At 36.4% G+C, this 17,281-nt stretch overlaps 1 protein-coding gene across 17 annotated transcripts in view; it reads left to right on the forward strand.

The window, feature by feature from the left end:
• The window catches only part of MEF2C (myocyte enhancer factor 2C), a 159,722-nt gene that overhangs the window by 75,210 nt on the left and 67,231 nt on the right, over nt 1-17,281 (forward strand). For all 17 annotated transcript variants that reach the window (XM_032846748.1, XM_032846783.1, XM_032846801.1 and 14 more), the window contains one exon: nt 7,194-7,397. In XM_032846748.1, coding sequence (XP_032702639.1) covers nt 7,194-7,397 — 204 coding nt within the window. The remainder of the gene's footprint in view (nt 1-7,193; nt 7,398-17,281) is intronic.

A 17,281-nucleotide genomic window follows, 5' to 3' on the forward strand; every position in this document is an offset into this window, starting at 1 on the left:
AGCCGAAGGCAGAGGCTTTAACCCACTGAGCCACCCAGGTGCCCCTCCCTCAATGATTTCTAATGCAAAATGTTCTTAGATCCTACATCAACCTGTTTGCCATCCAATAGACACTGATTTTGTCAGTATCATCTTAAAATGCAATGCTCAGAACTGAATACTGTGCTTAAGATTAATTAGTACTAACAAAAGATCATTAGAATATTAATTCCACTATAACTTTAGCTCTTTGTCCCAAAATCAGCCACCACATTAATTTTCTTCCAACCCGAACCTGTAGAATTGTATTTTTAAAATATAAACAGAGACTCTAAAATTACCTGTATCATCATGCTATTTGTGACCAGCTTTCTAGTCTGTAGCAAGAGTTACAGATAGAGACTCTACCAAATTTATGTTAATACACTGGTCTGATAAGCATCTTCATTTAAACCAATGATAGAAATGTCCGAGACAGAAAAGTTACTGAACTCTGTGGCCCTTTACCAGAGACTTTCCCCTTAAACTTAACACTGATCAATCAATTCATATTTAAATCCTCTAAATTACTACTAGCCAGTCTCAGTTCTATAATATTGAGATGAGGATTTTACCTAATACTTTGCCGAATACATGTTCTTTGACAATCTGAACTGGAAGGTTCAATAAATTCTTGCTCAAAGAATGCAGTCATTTTGAACTCTTAGATCCTGCCCCTTTATCTCTGTATCTTGTGACTATAAAATTAAATTTTTATCTTCACACTTTATCATCCTTCATGATGAGTCATCTAGGCAAGGAATAAAGCCCATTTTTCTCGGAACTTTTTGAAATGTCTTTTTTCTTGAAATCTAGAGCATATGTACATATGTATTTCTCTCCATTCTGTAGCTACTCTATTACAGATTCCAAAATGGTATAGTCACTCTCTCTCAAGATTCATGTTACTAACATGTAAACTTTTTATTAAAACAAATACATATATCCAAAATCTCTTATTTTTGAGAGATTAAATGATCAAAAAGGTTAAAAAAGTACATTTAGCAGAAAATTATATTGTGCCATTAAGACTAATTTTTTTAAAGATTTTATTTATTTGACACAGAGAGAGATCACAAGTAGGCAGAGAGACAAGCAGAGAAAGTGGGGGAAGCAGGTTCCCCGCTGAGCAGAGAGCCTGATGTGGGACTCAATCTCAGGACCCTGAGATCATGACCTGAGCCGAAGTCAGAGGCTTAACCCACTGAGCTACCCAGGCACCCCAAGACTATTTTTTCTCTTGGTAGCAAATTTTTGTTGAAATTCTATGTAACTCAAGTTTTCTAAAAAGTCAACATAGGGATGCCTGGGTGGCTCAGTTGGTTAAGCCACTGCTTTCGGCTCAGGTCATGATCCCAGGGTCCTGGGATTGAGTCCCACATCAGGCTCCTTGCTCAGCGAGGAGCCTGCTTCTCTCTCTGCCTCTGCCTGCCACTCTGCCTGCTTGTGCTCTTTCTTTCTCTGACAAATAGCATAAATAAATAAAATCTTAAAAAAAAAAAAAGTCAACATAATTGAAAATTGGTTTCTCCCTCTAAAGCCTTAAGTATTCAGACCTTGAAACAGTTAATTTAAAAGTAAGCAAACAAAACAACAAAACCCCTACAGCAGATCCTGCTGAATAATTGTTAAAAAATCTAAATGAGCTTAATCTTTACAAAAGTTATTTTAGCTCAAAAGCTATAAAATCAAGGTTATCTTAGTTTCTACCAAAAAAGGGGGGGAAGTTCTTTGACTTCATGCTACCATTTTTTAGAACCTCATCTTTTTCATCAAATTTGGCCACAAACCAAATATTCAGACTTTAAAATAGACTATTTCCATTCCATAATTCACTGTTTCAGCAAATGTTCATTGAGTGTCCACTGGTCAGTCTGGATGAAGCCACAGATGGGGTCTTTGGGGAACTTGAAAGCCAATAGGAGAGGCAGACTCATAAACAGCCAACTCTATAATATTAGAAAAAGTCTCATAGTACAGGTTTGTAAAAAGTTTTAGAGGATGACAATGAGGGAGGAATGAGTTTTTTTCCGAATATAACAATGAAAGCTTCGTAGAAGAAATTGGCATTTAAACTAATTTAAGCCTTGTAGCTTGATTGGGAGCCTGCCAGCAACCAGATGGAAAGGGGGTGGGACATAATACCACAATCAGCTTTCACTGAGTACAAGATAAGAAGTAACCAATATGGTAGATTTCATTTCATATTCATCTTGATTCGGTTAACTACTACTGTTATTTTTCTCATTCAGTCTAGAGAAAAGGTTGGTCAGAAAACAAAAACTGAATTCACCTCTAACTCTAGATAAAAGTACAATTTCAGATCATTACACATGACTGAAAATATAACACTATTAACTAAGTAATGAACTTTGCTTCAAATAAAGCAACTTGCTTTTAAGCCTTAATGAATTAAATGACTATTTTTTCTCCAGCCATGAGGAAGAGACATGAACAAGGGAGGTATATATGTAATAGAAGCCCCAGCACCTAGTACAAATGTCTGACAGGGAGAATGGTCAATAAATAGTGCTTCTCATTTGGCATATAGAAAATGCTCAATAAAAACTGCTTGAGTTTTATTTGTTTCTATCAACAGATTTACCAAACTTTTTATAACTCAGTTGTATGGAGCTATATTTAATGATGTGCCTTTTCTCAATTTCAAATTCTAATTTCAATTCCTGATTCATACCTAGTAAGTTCTAAAGTAATTATAAATGTAAGATACCTAATGTAAGATGTATAAATGTGTGATGCCTGCCCTTATGCTAGGAGTTAAAACTTGAAGTTACTCTAAAACTCAATACTGAAACCTCTTACTGCAACATCATCATTATATTTGGGGCTGTTTCAAAAAGTAAAGGAAAGAAAATTAAAACAGGCAGTGTTTACAGAGTATTTGCTTTCCGTGCATATATTACATATTAAGGCTCTTTAATTCTGAAAACTAATGTCGAATTACAGTATCCACTAAACAATACTGGCTTTATTCTCTTGTCAGTGCACCGTGATTGATGTAAGCACTGGAAAAGAGCATCTCTTTGCCTACTGCTATGAAAAGAGTTTTCCATCTCACCTAAGGTTAAAAATAATGTTATTTTAATAGAAATGGACTTGTTCCCATTACAAATTATTGTCAAGTTATGAAAAATGTAATCATTACAATACATTATTATATTTAAGTATAAAAGCTCTAAGCTGCAATCTTTGTCATTGAGTGGCATATTTTAAACGAAGAGTAATATCCCAGGTCTCTTTAGAAAGCTTAATGCTTAAAAACAGTTTTATCTAACTATGCACAATGAGAAAAAAGCATTATAAAATACATTTTGAGTATGCTATGAGGAATATGAACATAATACAGAATTAAATTTAGAGCAATTAAAAGTAGATTTTGAAGATATTTTCTTAAATGCTTTAATACAGTCAGCACCATTTCAGTTTGCAGTTTTAATGAGAAGAAGCTATATGAGCTGACTTTTTTGACAGGTATTATTAAATAAGTATGTATTATCCAGAAGCCTATTTGGTTACACAAAAGTTGAGGAGTAACTAAAAGTAAACACAAATAGTAGCTTTAATGATATTTCTGTGCTGAAATGTACTTTGATGGTGAGTGTTGTAACGTACTAAATTCTGAGGTTGAGTACAACAGAAACCATACTGTATTGAGACATTCCACCTACAGTTTGTGGTCATGAAAGTCTGATTAAAAGTGGTTTTAGATATATGAAAGTATTTTGGGCCAGTGCCTTCTGTATTGAATCTACTCTTACACTGTTTCACTAAATAAAATACCAATGTGCAAATACATCAGGGTAACTAAATTGCTTCTAAAATAAATATTAAAAGACATTTTATATAAATCTATGTAATTATTATGATTCTTTATCTATTCCAAAGAGGTAGTCTTTAACTCATTATTAATACCAATCATAACTCATCTGAATAAACTAGAATAAAAAAGCTTCTAAAGTAATGTGATAATCAGATATGAAAATAAAACACCAGGTATATTTAGTAGAAGTACCTTAGAAAGACAATCAATAATCGTAAAACAAAAAGTGAGATATTGGCAATTATTACAAAGAAAGATTGTCCCAAGTTGAAATGTAAATAATGTATCTGAGTGGAGATTGACTAGCTGATGTGGGCTGATAAATACCATATTTTCCAAAGAATGATCAGAGGGGATTCCATATTCCTGCTTTATCTTTGTATTAGGAATAATGAGATCCTCAAATAGCCTTAATCAGTAGACTCTTCATAGCCACCAACATAGACATATTTTATAAGTCCTTTTTCTGTACATCAGCCAAGTGAGGGATGGGAACTAGGTTTATTGAGCTTCAGTGTTAAGCGGTATGCTCACTACTGTACACTGATTTTATTTTGTGCAGTCTTCACAGCAACACTAGGAATAGGCATTCTCTCTATTTTACAGATGAAAAATCAAACTCAGAGAATAATCCAATTAAAGAACTTAAATGAATTTCTCATGACTAGCACATAACAGGTTCAGCCTTCAAATTTAGGATCCTCTTAACCAGGCCCCGTGTTCTTCCCTTTCTACCATCCTGTCTTTAATGCAAATGTGATAAAGCAATATAATCATTATTGAGCATAGATTTATCTTTTTAAAATTCTACTCATGATATGATTTTTTAAAATGTCATGGGAAAAGCTTTCACATAATTTTATTTATTTTTTTAAAGGTTTTATTTATTTGACAGACAGAGATCACAAGTAGGCAGAGAGGCAGGCAGGCAGGGGCGGGTGAGGGGGGAAGCATGCTCCCTGCTGAGCAGAAAGCCCGATGTGGGGCTCGATCCCAGGACTCTGGGATCATGACCTGAGCCGAAGGCAGAGGCTTTAACCCACTGAGCCACCCAGGCACCCCATAATTTTAGATAATATAGATCAATTTGATATTTCTAGAAACTTCACTTAATAGTTTTCCCTATTTCATTTTTATACTACAGATCATTAACTTGTGCCCATATGTGTCTGCTGGTCCAAGCACTGGGCATTCGTTGTGAGCAAAATAAAAATGGCATAAGATCTTGTGAAACATGTACTGTAGAGGAAGACACAGACATCAATGATCACACTCAAAAATATACAAATTATGAAATGTGAGAAGTGCTATTAGGGAAAAATAAAGGGTGATAGGTAAAACAGTGTTAACAAAGTGTGGAGGATTGAGGAGACCAAGAGATCAGGTTTTACTGTCTGTTCACCCACAGTTCCTGTCAATATGTTTATATTTAGGTTTGTGGGATGGGGTAGGATTCAAAGTTCACTCTGAGGTCTCTAGTTTGGGTGACTGAGTTTATTGTGAGGATGGCCACGCCAGGAGGGGGAGCAGCTTCAAGAATGAAGATGATGAGCTTAAGCTGTGGAGGTTTAAGAGATTCCTAGGACATTCAGATCGATGTAGGACTGGAGGACATCCTTTGGGTGTCCCAAGACCAAAAAAAAAAAAAAAAAAAAAAAAGAGGAGTGGGAATCTAGATTTGGGGATTACCCACAAATAGGTATTAGATAAAACAGGGCTGGCCTCTGCAAGATGGGTTAGATTTGAAGGTGAGAAAAAAAAAATTTAAGTTGTCCATTTAAAAATCAACTAACAGGGCGCCTGGATGGCTCAGTGGGTTAAGCCTCTGCCTTCGGCTCGGGTCATGATCTCAGGGTCCTGGGATCGAGCCCCGCATCGGGTTCTCTGCTCAGCGGGGAGCCTGCTTCCTCCTCTCTCTCTCTGCCTGCCTCTCTGCCTACTTGTGATCTCTGTCTGTCAAATAAATAAATAAAATCTTTAAAAATAAATAAATATATAATAAAAAATAAAAATCAACTAAATTAAGTTAGTCAGCATTTCCCAGAGAATATGACTCAAAAAACCTAGCTTTGAAAAATGATAGTAAATGCTCCTCTAAATAAATAAATAAATAAGCAAAGAAACAAACATTCTTTCAGGAAATGGTTTGGGTGGCAGTTTAAACAAAATTTAAAAGTTTTTCCAGCCTTTAATATATCAATGTGCCTCATTTCCCAAATGTATTAAGCTACTGAACAGTTTTGTCCTGAAGAGTATTTTATAGAAATGATATTCCAGAGAACACCTGCTGGAAAATGCTGGGCCATTTAAAAGCTTACAGTTAACAATGTCCATCGTTTTTGGTGGACAAACTAGAGTGTAATCAAGAAAGGAATGAAATTGGGAATAGTGAAATTTTTATTGCATTTGGTACCCTTGCCAGATAGGAAGTATTCAAAGTCAGAGCTGTTGTAGACAGCTCATCAGGAGAAAGGCATTGTAAAGAGTGAATTTTAAAGACTGGGGATGAATTGAGGAGGGAATGATTTCAGACAGGGAGATGATCTAGGACAGGAAACTGATAAGGACGGGAATGATAGAGCCGCCTGGGAAATAGACAAGAAAGTGTGAACCTGAGAAACATTTCAAGGGAAGGAATTATGGGACTTGGTAATAGATTAGATTAAAAGAAAAAAAAGGAAAAGATAATAATAAATTTTCTGGCCTGAGAAGCGAGGAAAGATACACAAAAGATTGAAAACAGAACCCTAACGGTATTATGACAAAAGTACTTCCCAACATTCTGCTGCATTTCTAGAAAACATAGTACAGCACTGTCTGAAAGCAGTCTTATCCCTTTGAGTGTTTTCAGTTAAACAAAACAATTTTTTAAAAGTTTTGGACACACACACAAAGAATTTCTGAACACGCATCGAAAATGGTATGCATGTCCAGTCTTCACGTGGTCAAAAAATGAGCTCCAAACTTATAATTGGGAAAGATCTTAACCATGATGAAATTAATTTTCTCAAATCTTAAATTGCTCCAAAAAACATGAATAGTTCTCTGGTCACCTTCATTAAAATGCCCTACATTAAATCTGGCATTTACAGTTTCACATTCAGCAACAAGCTGGAAATCACACTTTTCAAATTCTAAGCAGAAATTAGTTTTAGATTTATTTGCTTTCTTTCCAAATGTGTTAGTGCCCAAGGGCTCTGACAACGACACACTTTGTTTCACAAAGGAAAAAAAGTAGTACTGTTAAAAAAAAAAAAAAAAAAAAAACCCACCAAGCGTTTTCTTTTCCTTTAAAAAAAAATAGAAAAACAAAACTGCCTGGTTTTTTTTCCAGGTGACATTTACAAAGAGGAAATTTGGGTTGATGAAGAAGGCTTACGAGCTGAGCGTGCTCTGTGACTGTGAGATCGCGCTGATCATCTTCAACAGCACCAACAAGCTGTTCCAGTACGCGAGCACCGACATGGACAAGGTGTTGCTCAAGTACACGGAGTACAATGAGCCCCATGAGAGCCGGACAAACTCAGACATCGTGGAGGTGAGAGCGCATGCGTGGTTGGTGAACCCCACCCCCACCCCCAGTTGAGCGGTGTGATGGTTGGACTTCCCCCTTCCACGCACACACGCGCACGCACACATACCGGTTCCTTTTCCTAAGGTGTTCCTATCCCCCACGGATGTCCCCCTGGTTATCACCCCAACATTACCCCACCCTTTCTTTCCTGCAAAATGCAAATTAGAGCGATATGGTAATAGGGACAATGCAGATATCTGGTCCTTGCTAGAAATCAGGCACCACTGTCAACGTATTGACCTCATCCTCCACACGGCCGTATCAGGAATAAGACTTGGGAATTGTGGCCAACACAGGGCTTTACTTATTTTGGTGATTTCTTTTAGGTATAGACTACTGTCACAGCATCGTCAAAGAAAAAAATATTTAAAAATGAACTCACCCCAGCCTTATACTTCAATTTCTCACTTTGTCTCTTCTCTCTAATTCATTCTTCCTAATGTATTCTTACTGAAAGGGTAAAGACAATTATTCTGCTAGAAATGTTTTCCCCCAATTATATCATTTAGTGTAGCATTATTAATATATGCAGAATCAGAAATATGATGAAAATGAATTTCTAAATGTTAGCTTGGTGTTTTATCAAAGTTAGATTTAAAACATTTTATTGTGCCAGAAATAAATAAGCATCACATTAAAACACAAAAATGTTTTTGATTCATTAGCATAAGTAGCATTGCCATACAGTTTTAAACACTTCCTGCACATATCCTATTTAAATGTTATTGCCTTATAATACCCTTCATAAACAGTGAATACTGAATCAAAAAAGACGTTCAATGAGGACTGTCCCTCTCTGTGTGTTTCCCTCACTTGTCTATCTCCTCATGATTACCTAGATGGTGATTATGATTGCTTTCCCAGAGTTAAAAGTAATAAATTTTTCAAAAGTATGAATTCAGGGTCAGTTTACCAGAGTATAGGTTATTCCTGTCATTACTTTTAGACTGTTCCATATTATGTAAAAAATGTAGCACTAATCTTGACCAGATTAATCGACCCCTCACTTTCATTTTCTTTTTACCTGTTATAATTGCCTAAGACTGATACTCATGTCTTTGCCTTTATTTGGAAGTTTTTTAAAAGTATTGAGCTGGGGCACCTGGGTGGCTCAGTTGGTTAAGCATTCGACTCTTGATCTCCTCAGCTCAGGTCTTGATCTCAAACCCCACTTTGCACTCCACACAGGGTATAGAGCCTACTTAAAAAATAAATAAAATAAAACAATAAAAGTATTGAACTGATCACCTTTTTTTTTTTTGCCTAACAAAGCCAAGTAAATAATTTCAGAAAATGAAAGTGAATAAGCTTAATGTGGTGTATGTATAAAATACTTGCAGATTTGCATTACTGAATGTCACTTTAGTTTTTCATTGACATGATTTTAGTTGTGTGCCTTGATGTTGAAATTTAAGGCCGTTTATAAAACTTACCTGAAAACTTTCCTGAAAAAAATTTTAGAAAAAATTTTATCCATGTATACATATAACTGTGAAAATTCATAAACAAACACGAATATGAACAGAACTGGTCAACGTCAAATCTCATAGGTGTTTCTGTGTGTGTGTTTGTGTATGTGAGTTTGTGTGCCTGTGCACTCACACACATTTAACATAAGTTCCAAACACAAAATAACTCAATACTCAAGACTCCATCTCATTACCTAAACCATTACAACAGACACTTCAGGGTATCAGAGTTGAGCTAGAATTTGTCATTAGACCTAAACTGCTCCAGTCCTTAACATGATGTAAAATGCAGTAGAACCATAGTAAAGTATTTGAAAAATGTGCTGACTTTTAAACTTCGCTTTCTTAAAGGAGCTTAAAAATCTAGAAAATTCATTTTTCTGAGAGTTTTAGTCAAGAATATACTGTGTGATTTAACAGAGAACTTCACATTCTCAGGACTTTCATAATCTTGGACAGATGGGTATCTGAGTCAGACTTCTTTAAAGGCCATGAGAAGAGCACTGGGTTCCAAGTCAGAGGGCTTGCATTTGAAACCTTGTCTTGTACACTCTTACTATGTGACAAGTTAGCTACTTCTCTGGGCTGAAGTGTCCTCATCTTAAAAATGAAGGCATTGAGTTTGAAAGTCCTTTGCAACACAATTTTTTAAAAAGCAATACTTTTAAAAGAGAGTAAAGCAGCAGCTCCATTATCTCACATTTAATTCAGTAAAGCTCTGAATCTCTCAAAAAGACAATCTGGGGCTCCTGGACCAAACCTAGGGATGGCTTGATTCTTTGGATGAACAGAACATGTTATAAATCGGTCCTGCTCAACTACCTGAATCACACATTCTTCATCTATTTCGCTTTTCAACATTTCAGTAATAACAGAAATAAATGAGGAAGAAGTAAGAGGGCTCCCTAAGCCTAATAAAATTTACATCACCCCCACGTAGAGTATTTTTCTAAGTGCAGCTCATTGAAATCGCTATTCTTGAAATACTTGGCGGAGAAGACGGAATCTGGATGGAAAACTGCATTTATAAGTTTCCCAAGTAATTCTTTCATACACTAAGTTTGAAAACCTCTGCAGCCCTGAGACATCATTTGTGTTGGGGTTGTCTGACTGATTCAGTCGGTTAAGCATCCGACTCTTGATTTCAACTCAGGTCATGATTTCAGGGTTGTAAGATCAAGCCCCACATCAGGCTCTATGCTGGGCGTGAAACATGCTTGATTCTCTCTCCCTCTCCCACTGCCCCTCCCCTCCAAAAAAAAAAAAAGATGTAAATTTTTTTGGAGGCTAAGAAACTGGGATACATCAGGGATTTGAGGAATCCATCCTTAGAATGAATCTAACACAAAGTTGAGAGTTAAGGTAGTTTACTACTCCCGGGTAAAATTTTAAATCCTATTTATTTTAACTTAATGGAATACATCTAACTGAGTAAGTTTAATGAGGAGCATAATATGTTTCATGAAGGGTCATTAGTTTTATATTTCCCGTTTGGACCATTATCCCTCTCCCTTAACCTTCCAAAAACAGTTTACTCACAAGAAAAAAAGATTGGCACAGAGAGAGAAATAATATGATTCCCAGCATTTAGACCAAAATACAAATTTCTGGGCCATATTAGAGTAGTGTTATAGGGTCATAGGAAATTGTGCAGCGCGTGGGTGTTGAAAAAGATTCCTTCTTTTAGCAAAAAAGCTCTGCGTAATTATCATGTCTTTGCTTGATAATTAGCATTACTGTTACAATGGCACAAAGACAAAGACTTAATAGACAGACTGAGATAGGTTTTTTTATTATTATATTATAATGCAGCTTGAATATCTGTTTAGATACAATATATAAATATGCCAGATTTAGTAAATGTGTTAAATTTTTAATCCATGGCTTTAAAAAACAAATACAGTTACTGTATTAAAAGCGTTTCCTTTGAAGAAAGTCCATTTTATTTTACTATATGACAAGTAGACTGGATATTTACTCAAAATGCTGGCTTATAAGGCTGTTGAAATTAAGTAGGGATTCTGATGATATTAAGGGAACTCTCCCCTTCATCTCCTCCAACAGTCTTAGCTCCATTCCTGGTTCCCTTCTGCCATTCTACCCTACAGTTGATGTTGGGCTCTATTCCTGGAAGATGTGGTGTTGAGCAATTCAAGATGACCTGAAGAATGCAAGGCCCACAGAACACGCTTTTGGGCCATCCTTCTCTTAACAATGATTTAGCAAGTGTCAGCTTACAATCAGCACTGTACAAGGGATTCTGAAACAGCAGAAGACAGGCATTCTTGTTAAGGATATAGAATGTATATAAAAAGCAACTCAGGAACAGTTGGAGGGCTAAGGAGCCCTCATTAATGTAATACAAGCAACTCAAAGGAAGACATAGGCTAAACAATTGATCAAAAGTCATTCAAACAAGTCATTGATCACCAGATCATTGCAGGTGGTCCTTGGAGTGACAGAAGTCCCAGACAGGTTACCTTCGTATCAAACACATTGTCTAACCAAAAACCCATAAGAGAGTGCTGCTTAGCACCTGGCCAGGAGGGAAGATGTCACCCCTCAGTGATTCAGTGATTCTGTTTTCATCCAGTCTGGGCCAGTAGTCAATGACTAAGGGTGGAAGGGGAATAGAACACAGGGCCCTCTGTTGCTCCCTAGGAAATCAAAAAAGATGGACATAACCCCTGCAAAAGAAATCTTTGATTTACAGTTGTCTCAGCGAAGGATTACTTTTTTTTTTTTTTTAGATGCATGAATTAGCAAGAAGTGTGTGTGTGTGTGTGTGTGTGTGTGTGTGTGTGTAAGAGAGAAAGGGAGAAAGGAAGATAGGAGAGAAAGAGATGATATTTACATGAAATTTTATTTTCCATCATCTGAATCTTGTTTGGATTTAAAGAATTCTAAGAACAATTGTTCCACCAAAATGTTTCCTTGCATGGTAATAATTAAGGCCTGAATTAGAACTGAAAATAGCTTATAAATTTTATTGTTTCACAAAGCTCCTAGAGGTTATCAATAAGCTAACTACTTTTGCGTAGCTTGGTGAAAATTGAGAGGTATAATTTTTGTTGAAAACCAAATGCAACAGATAGTGGAAATGTATAAATGTATAAACCATGTATTATCAAATTTGGAAGTAGATGTAAAATATGAAAATCTGTTTATTTTACTTGAGCTTTCATTATATCTAAACTAATTGAGTAGGTTCCAATTTTATACGCTGTATTACAAAATAAGAATATATAAGGGATGCCTGAGTGGCTCAATCAGTTGAGCTTCTGACTCCTGTTCTCAGCTCGGGTCTTGATCTAAGGGTTATAAGTTGGGGCCTGCTTAAAAAAAAAAAAATATGGTGGGGGAGATAAAATTATTTGTTTGCGTGCTTTATAGATGTATAGTACATATCGGTACTCTTTTTTTTTTTTTTTTGCAATGAAGTAACGTGGCTCTTTCTTCCATGGGCTTCTTTTTTTTATTCTTCATTTCAAGTTTTTATTTAAATTCCAGATTGTTAACATATAGTGTAATATTAGTTTCAGGAGTGGAATTTAGTGATTCGTCACTTACATACCACATCTGGTGCTCCTCAAAACAGGTGCTCTTCTTGATATGCATCATGGATACTTAAGGGTAAAAGTGCATTCATTTATTTGTCTGGTTATTTGTTGTATTTTTATTTCCTTATGCATTCAATGAACAAAGATTGGTTGAATTCCTGCCATGGGGTATGTGCCTTGGAATGCCTAGAGATACAAACATAAACAAGGCCCTCAAGGACTCTTGGTCCTTAAGATTGCTCACAAGGCCATGCATGTTCTGGCCCCTGTTTTTATCTTCTTCTCCGGCCTCCCCCTTTGCTCTTTCCCTCCCCCTACCACCGCCATCCTATATTTGAGCCACCAAAACATGTTTATTTTCCTCAGCTTCTCCGAACCTGATTTGTTTTGTCTTTAACACTCCTTACTAGGCCTTTGCTTGGCTTTTATTTTTCCTTTATTCAAGGCAGGTCCCAATTTATACTTTTGGAAAGCCATCCTTGAACTGTCCTGTTTACCTCGTGGTAGCATTTTTTTCTGTATTAGAGTTAGAAGTATGTTTTCTCCATCAAAGCACCATATTATGGGGCACCTGCATGGTTCAAGGGGTTAAGCCTCTGCTTTCGGCTCGGGTCATGATCTCAGGGTCCTAGGATCGAGCCCCGCATCAGGCTCTCTGCTCAGCGGGGAGCCTGCTTCCCCCTCTCTCTCTGCCTGCCTCTCTGCCTACTTGTGATATCTCTCTGTCTGTCAAATAAATAAATAAAATCTTTAAAAAAAAAAAAAAAGCACCATATTATCTGGTTCCTGTTCCACAGTAGATTTTAAACTCCTGAAGGGAAGGGACTGTGTACATTTTGTTTACCATTATATCACTAGAACTTCATGTGAGGCCTAGAGACTATCAGGCCCTCAGAATATATTTGTAGAATAAATAAACAGGGGGAGACAGTTCAATAAAACTGTTAATAACAGTGTATGTCCAAGTGATTATCATATAGCATAATATTACAAACCTAAAATATGAAAAATGCTTTTATAGTTCCAATGAAACTTTATTAAAATTTGGCAAATTTTACCAAAGCACAATCCAGAAACTAAATCCAGATCTATGCTAATACAGTGACCACTAGCCATATATGACAATTCACATTTAAATGAATTAAAACTAGATAAAATGTCCAGTCCAGTTCCCCACTCGCGCTAGCCACATTTCAAGGTCTCAGTAACCTCATGCAACTAGTGACTGCCAGATAAGACAGGGAAGATATAACATGCATTGATTGTCACAGAAAGTTCCATGCAACAGGGCTGGTCTAGATTGAAATGTGAAAAGAGGCATTTTAAACTAATTGCGTTCTCAAGTTAACACCAAGTTTAGTTCTTCAATATAAAATTTGAGGAGTGCATTTTAGAAGTAAAGAACTGTGTAACCATGAGATTTTAGAATCCAGAGCATAAATGTTCATTATGAGAGACACCAATTTGGGGTTAAACACTCAGTGTAAAACTAAAAACATATTTTACCCCTAAACCAATAACCACAGAGTCAATCGGTAGACTTACTACCTGGTCAGAAAGCACTTGCAAATTGTCCAGCCTGACCGGGAGCTAAGCAATGTGTGCTGTTTTTTTAAATGTGAAGCTTGTGAACGGAAAGGGGGTAGACCTTTCTTGTTACTATTTTAAATTTACTTGAGGCAACATGAACCAGTATTTAACTTTATAATTAGTAATTTCATTTTTTCAGAAAAGCAGGTTTTTTCTTTATGAAGGAACTTAGAGAAATAATATTCTTAAAGTCCATTAAAAATTTTTCTTAGGGTACTATAAAATATAATTAAAACAGTTCTTACTGCAGGTAACTCAGTAGCTCTATCCTGTCCTCTGTTAAACCAAGTATATAATTGCTTTTCAATAGATAGCAGTGAAAAAAATGAAGAAAGGATTAGTATATTCCATAAAGGATTTAAACCTTTGGTGTAGAGGCTTCCAAGAAAAAGGGGAAAAAATGATTTTGTGAAAACAGTGTTTTGCAAATTTCTACTAAATTGTAATGTTCATTTTTGTTTATATCTCTTTAGAAGACTTTTACTAGTACCTATAAATCACATTTATCTTTATTCCCCAAAGTCTAAGAGAAGAAATGGGCCTAAAAGTATATTCACATTTGTCATGACTACCAAGTGGATTTTTATATATCAAGCTTGATATATAAAAATGTGTTTCTTTTTAAAATGAGATTTTTGCTTAATTTACATGTGTTTTGTGAACATGAAAAGCTGCTTCACATCTCATTTATTAAGAACATCATTGCTGAACAAATAAAGTGCATGTTAGATTACTCGAGTTATATGCACAAGGCAATAAAACTGAATTTCCTCTCATCTGTTACTGCACGGCTCTAATGGTGTATGGGCATTGGTACTAACAGTCGGCAGAAAAGTATTTAATAGTAGAAAAGACAGTAGGTTTCAAAATACAGCCCTTTTCTCACTAATGTAACCTCTTTGTCATTACTGATCACCAGCACTTTATCATCAAAATTTCACATGATCATTCTTGAACTGGAACAAACCAAAGTTCTTGTGTTTTGGAGCCACCCACCCCCCACCCAGTATCTGAAAGTGAAAGGGGAAAAATATTTAGCCTGGATTTTTTTTTTAATTTAAAGATTTTATTTATTTATTTGACAGACAGAGATCACAAGTAGGCAGAGAGGGAGAGGAACGGAAGCAGGCTTCCAGCTGATCAGAGAGCCAGATGCGGGGCTTGATCCCACGACCCTGGGATCATGACCTGAGCCGAAGGCAGAGGCTTTAACCCACTGAGCCACCCAGGCGCCCCAAGCCTGGATCTTTACAGTCAATTTTTAGTGATATGTACAGATTTCATGGCATGTGGAATTTGATGTTGGACAACATATTTGAACCATAATTGGTTAACACCTCAGTAAAGGTAGCATTTTTTGGCCTTAAAAGTATCAATTCAGGTATCAAAGAACAGAATATCCTTACTTCCTCAGGATTGGCTACTGAATATATCACCATGGAATACTCAAAAGTGAAGTTTTAGGAACAATTCCAGAGTCCTGCCTACAGTAGGAATATAAGATGATAAGTCTTTTAATCAAATGATATTTATTATTTCAGTTACCTCACTGAATTTTTTAAAAGATTTTATTTATTTATTTGACAGAGATCACAAGTAGGCAGAGAGGCAGGCAGAGAGAGAGGGGGAAGCAGGCTCCCTGCTGAGCAGAGAGCCCGACACAGGGCTTGATCATAGGACCCTGGGATCATGACCTGAGCCGAAGGCAGAGGCTTTAGCCTACTGAGCCACCCAGGCGCCCACCTCACTGAATTTTTTAAAAAGTTACTATTCTAAGTCTGTCTCGCTTCCCTGAAAGACATAATGATGTTTTATTTATCGCTGTTCACTCCAACGGCCATCTCAATGAATGGCACATTGTAGACATTCAATAAATATTATACACACACACACACACACACATTTGTGTATATATAGGTATGTGTATATACATATGTATTTATAAAAGAACTTACTGGTGATCATTATAGTATAAATAAAATTAAACTTTACCAAATTTTCCTTGTTGAAGTTAGATATGTTCTAATAAAAATAAAGGTGAGAATCTTTCAAGTGAACCTGGGATGAATAAAGTTGTTGCTGTGTAAGGAAAAAATAGGCACAGTAGACCACATAGAAATACTACCTATAATAATGGTGGAAAGTAAAAGACCAACCTACACTGATTCCTGAGGAAGAGAGAAGCAACCTATTGGTACTTTGGCCAGGATCTGACAAGAGGGATCAGTGGGTCTCAAATGAATAGCTTCTAGTCCAGTCTGAATCACTGGGACTCTTGCTTAAAGGCTGATTCGGACTCACTGGTATGGGGCAGTGCCAAAAATCTGTGTTTTTGACCAGTTCCCAGGTGATGCTGTTGCTGATTCTGCTAGTCGGTGGACTAAACTTTGAGTAACAAAGATCAAGACTTTCCTTTCCAAACATCTGTTTTCTCCAGCATGGAATCTGAAAGTACATTTTTAAACATTTCTTTTTTGTAGCTTTACTGAGATCCAGAATCATATCATATAGTAGATTTTTTTTTCAAGTGATATTTGGTGAAACTAATTCTTGAAAGCAAGGGCGTTAGGTTTTCGGAAGTATTATGTGAAAGGCCGGTCACTACTCAGTTGAGTCACACTTTGTGTATGAACACTGCGTCTCCTGGCCTGGTCCCAGCCCTTGTGAGTACCTGTCAGTTGGTAGTGGCTGGAACACGTGTTGAGGAAGATTCTGATTCTGAAAGCAGACCGCGGGTGGGCACGTGTGATATGATTGGTTTGCATGTGTGCTATGGGTGCAGAGAAAGTGGCTGCCATGCTTTCCTCCTTGTTCTCACAGCCAAATAATTCATAGAACGTTCTGGGAAAAGACTTTAGACTTGATCACTAAAAGGACTGTAATTAGGCAAGTGCTGCAAATGTGTACAACAGATTGGGTGGATAGATTATATTATTGGAAATCCATCTCATTTTACTAATAGCTATTTTGCATATTATCCAGTCATGTCTCAACGGCATTTACTGTAGTCTCTGTTACCCTGAAATTTAGCCACCCGATGGAAGTTTCTTTATAAGGCAAAAAAAATTTCCTGTCAATTATTTCTAAAGGTCATAGAGTTAATGACTAGCTGGGAGGTTAATTAGATTCTGAAAGCCTCTTCATATCAATTAAATCTCTTATCTTTATGTTTTAGTAAATAAACTCAGTAACTATTTAGAGCTACTGTTTTAGGATAAGAAATACTGTA

The sequence above is a fragment of the Lontra canadensis genome, unplaced genomic scaffold (assembly GCF_010015895.1).
Source record: "Lontra canadensis isolate GAN:19392208 unplaced genomic scaffold, GSC_riverotter_1.0 scaffold4, whole genome shotgun sequence".
NCBI lineage: Eukaryota > Metazoa > Chordata > Mammalia > Carnivora > Mustelidae > Lontra > Lontra canadensis.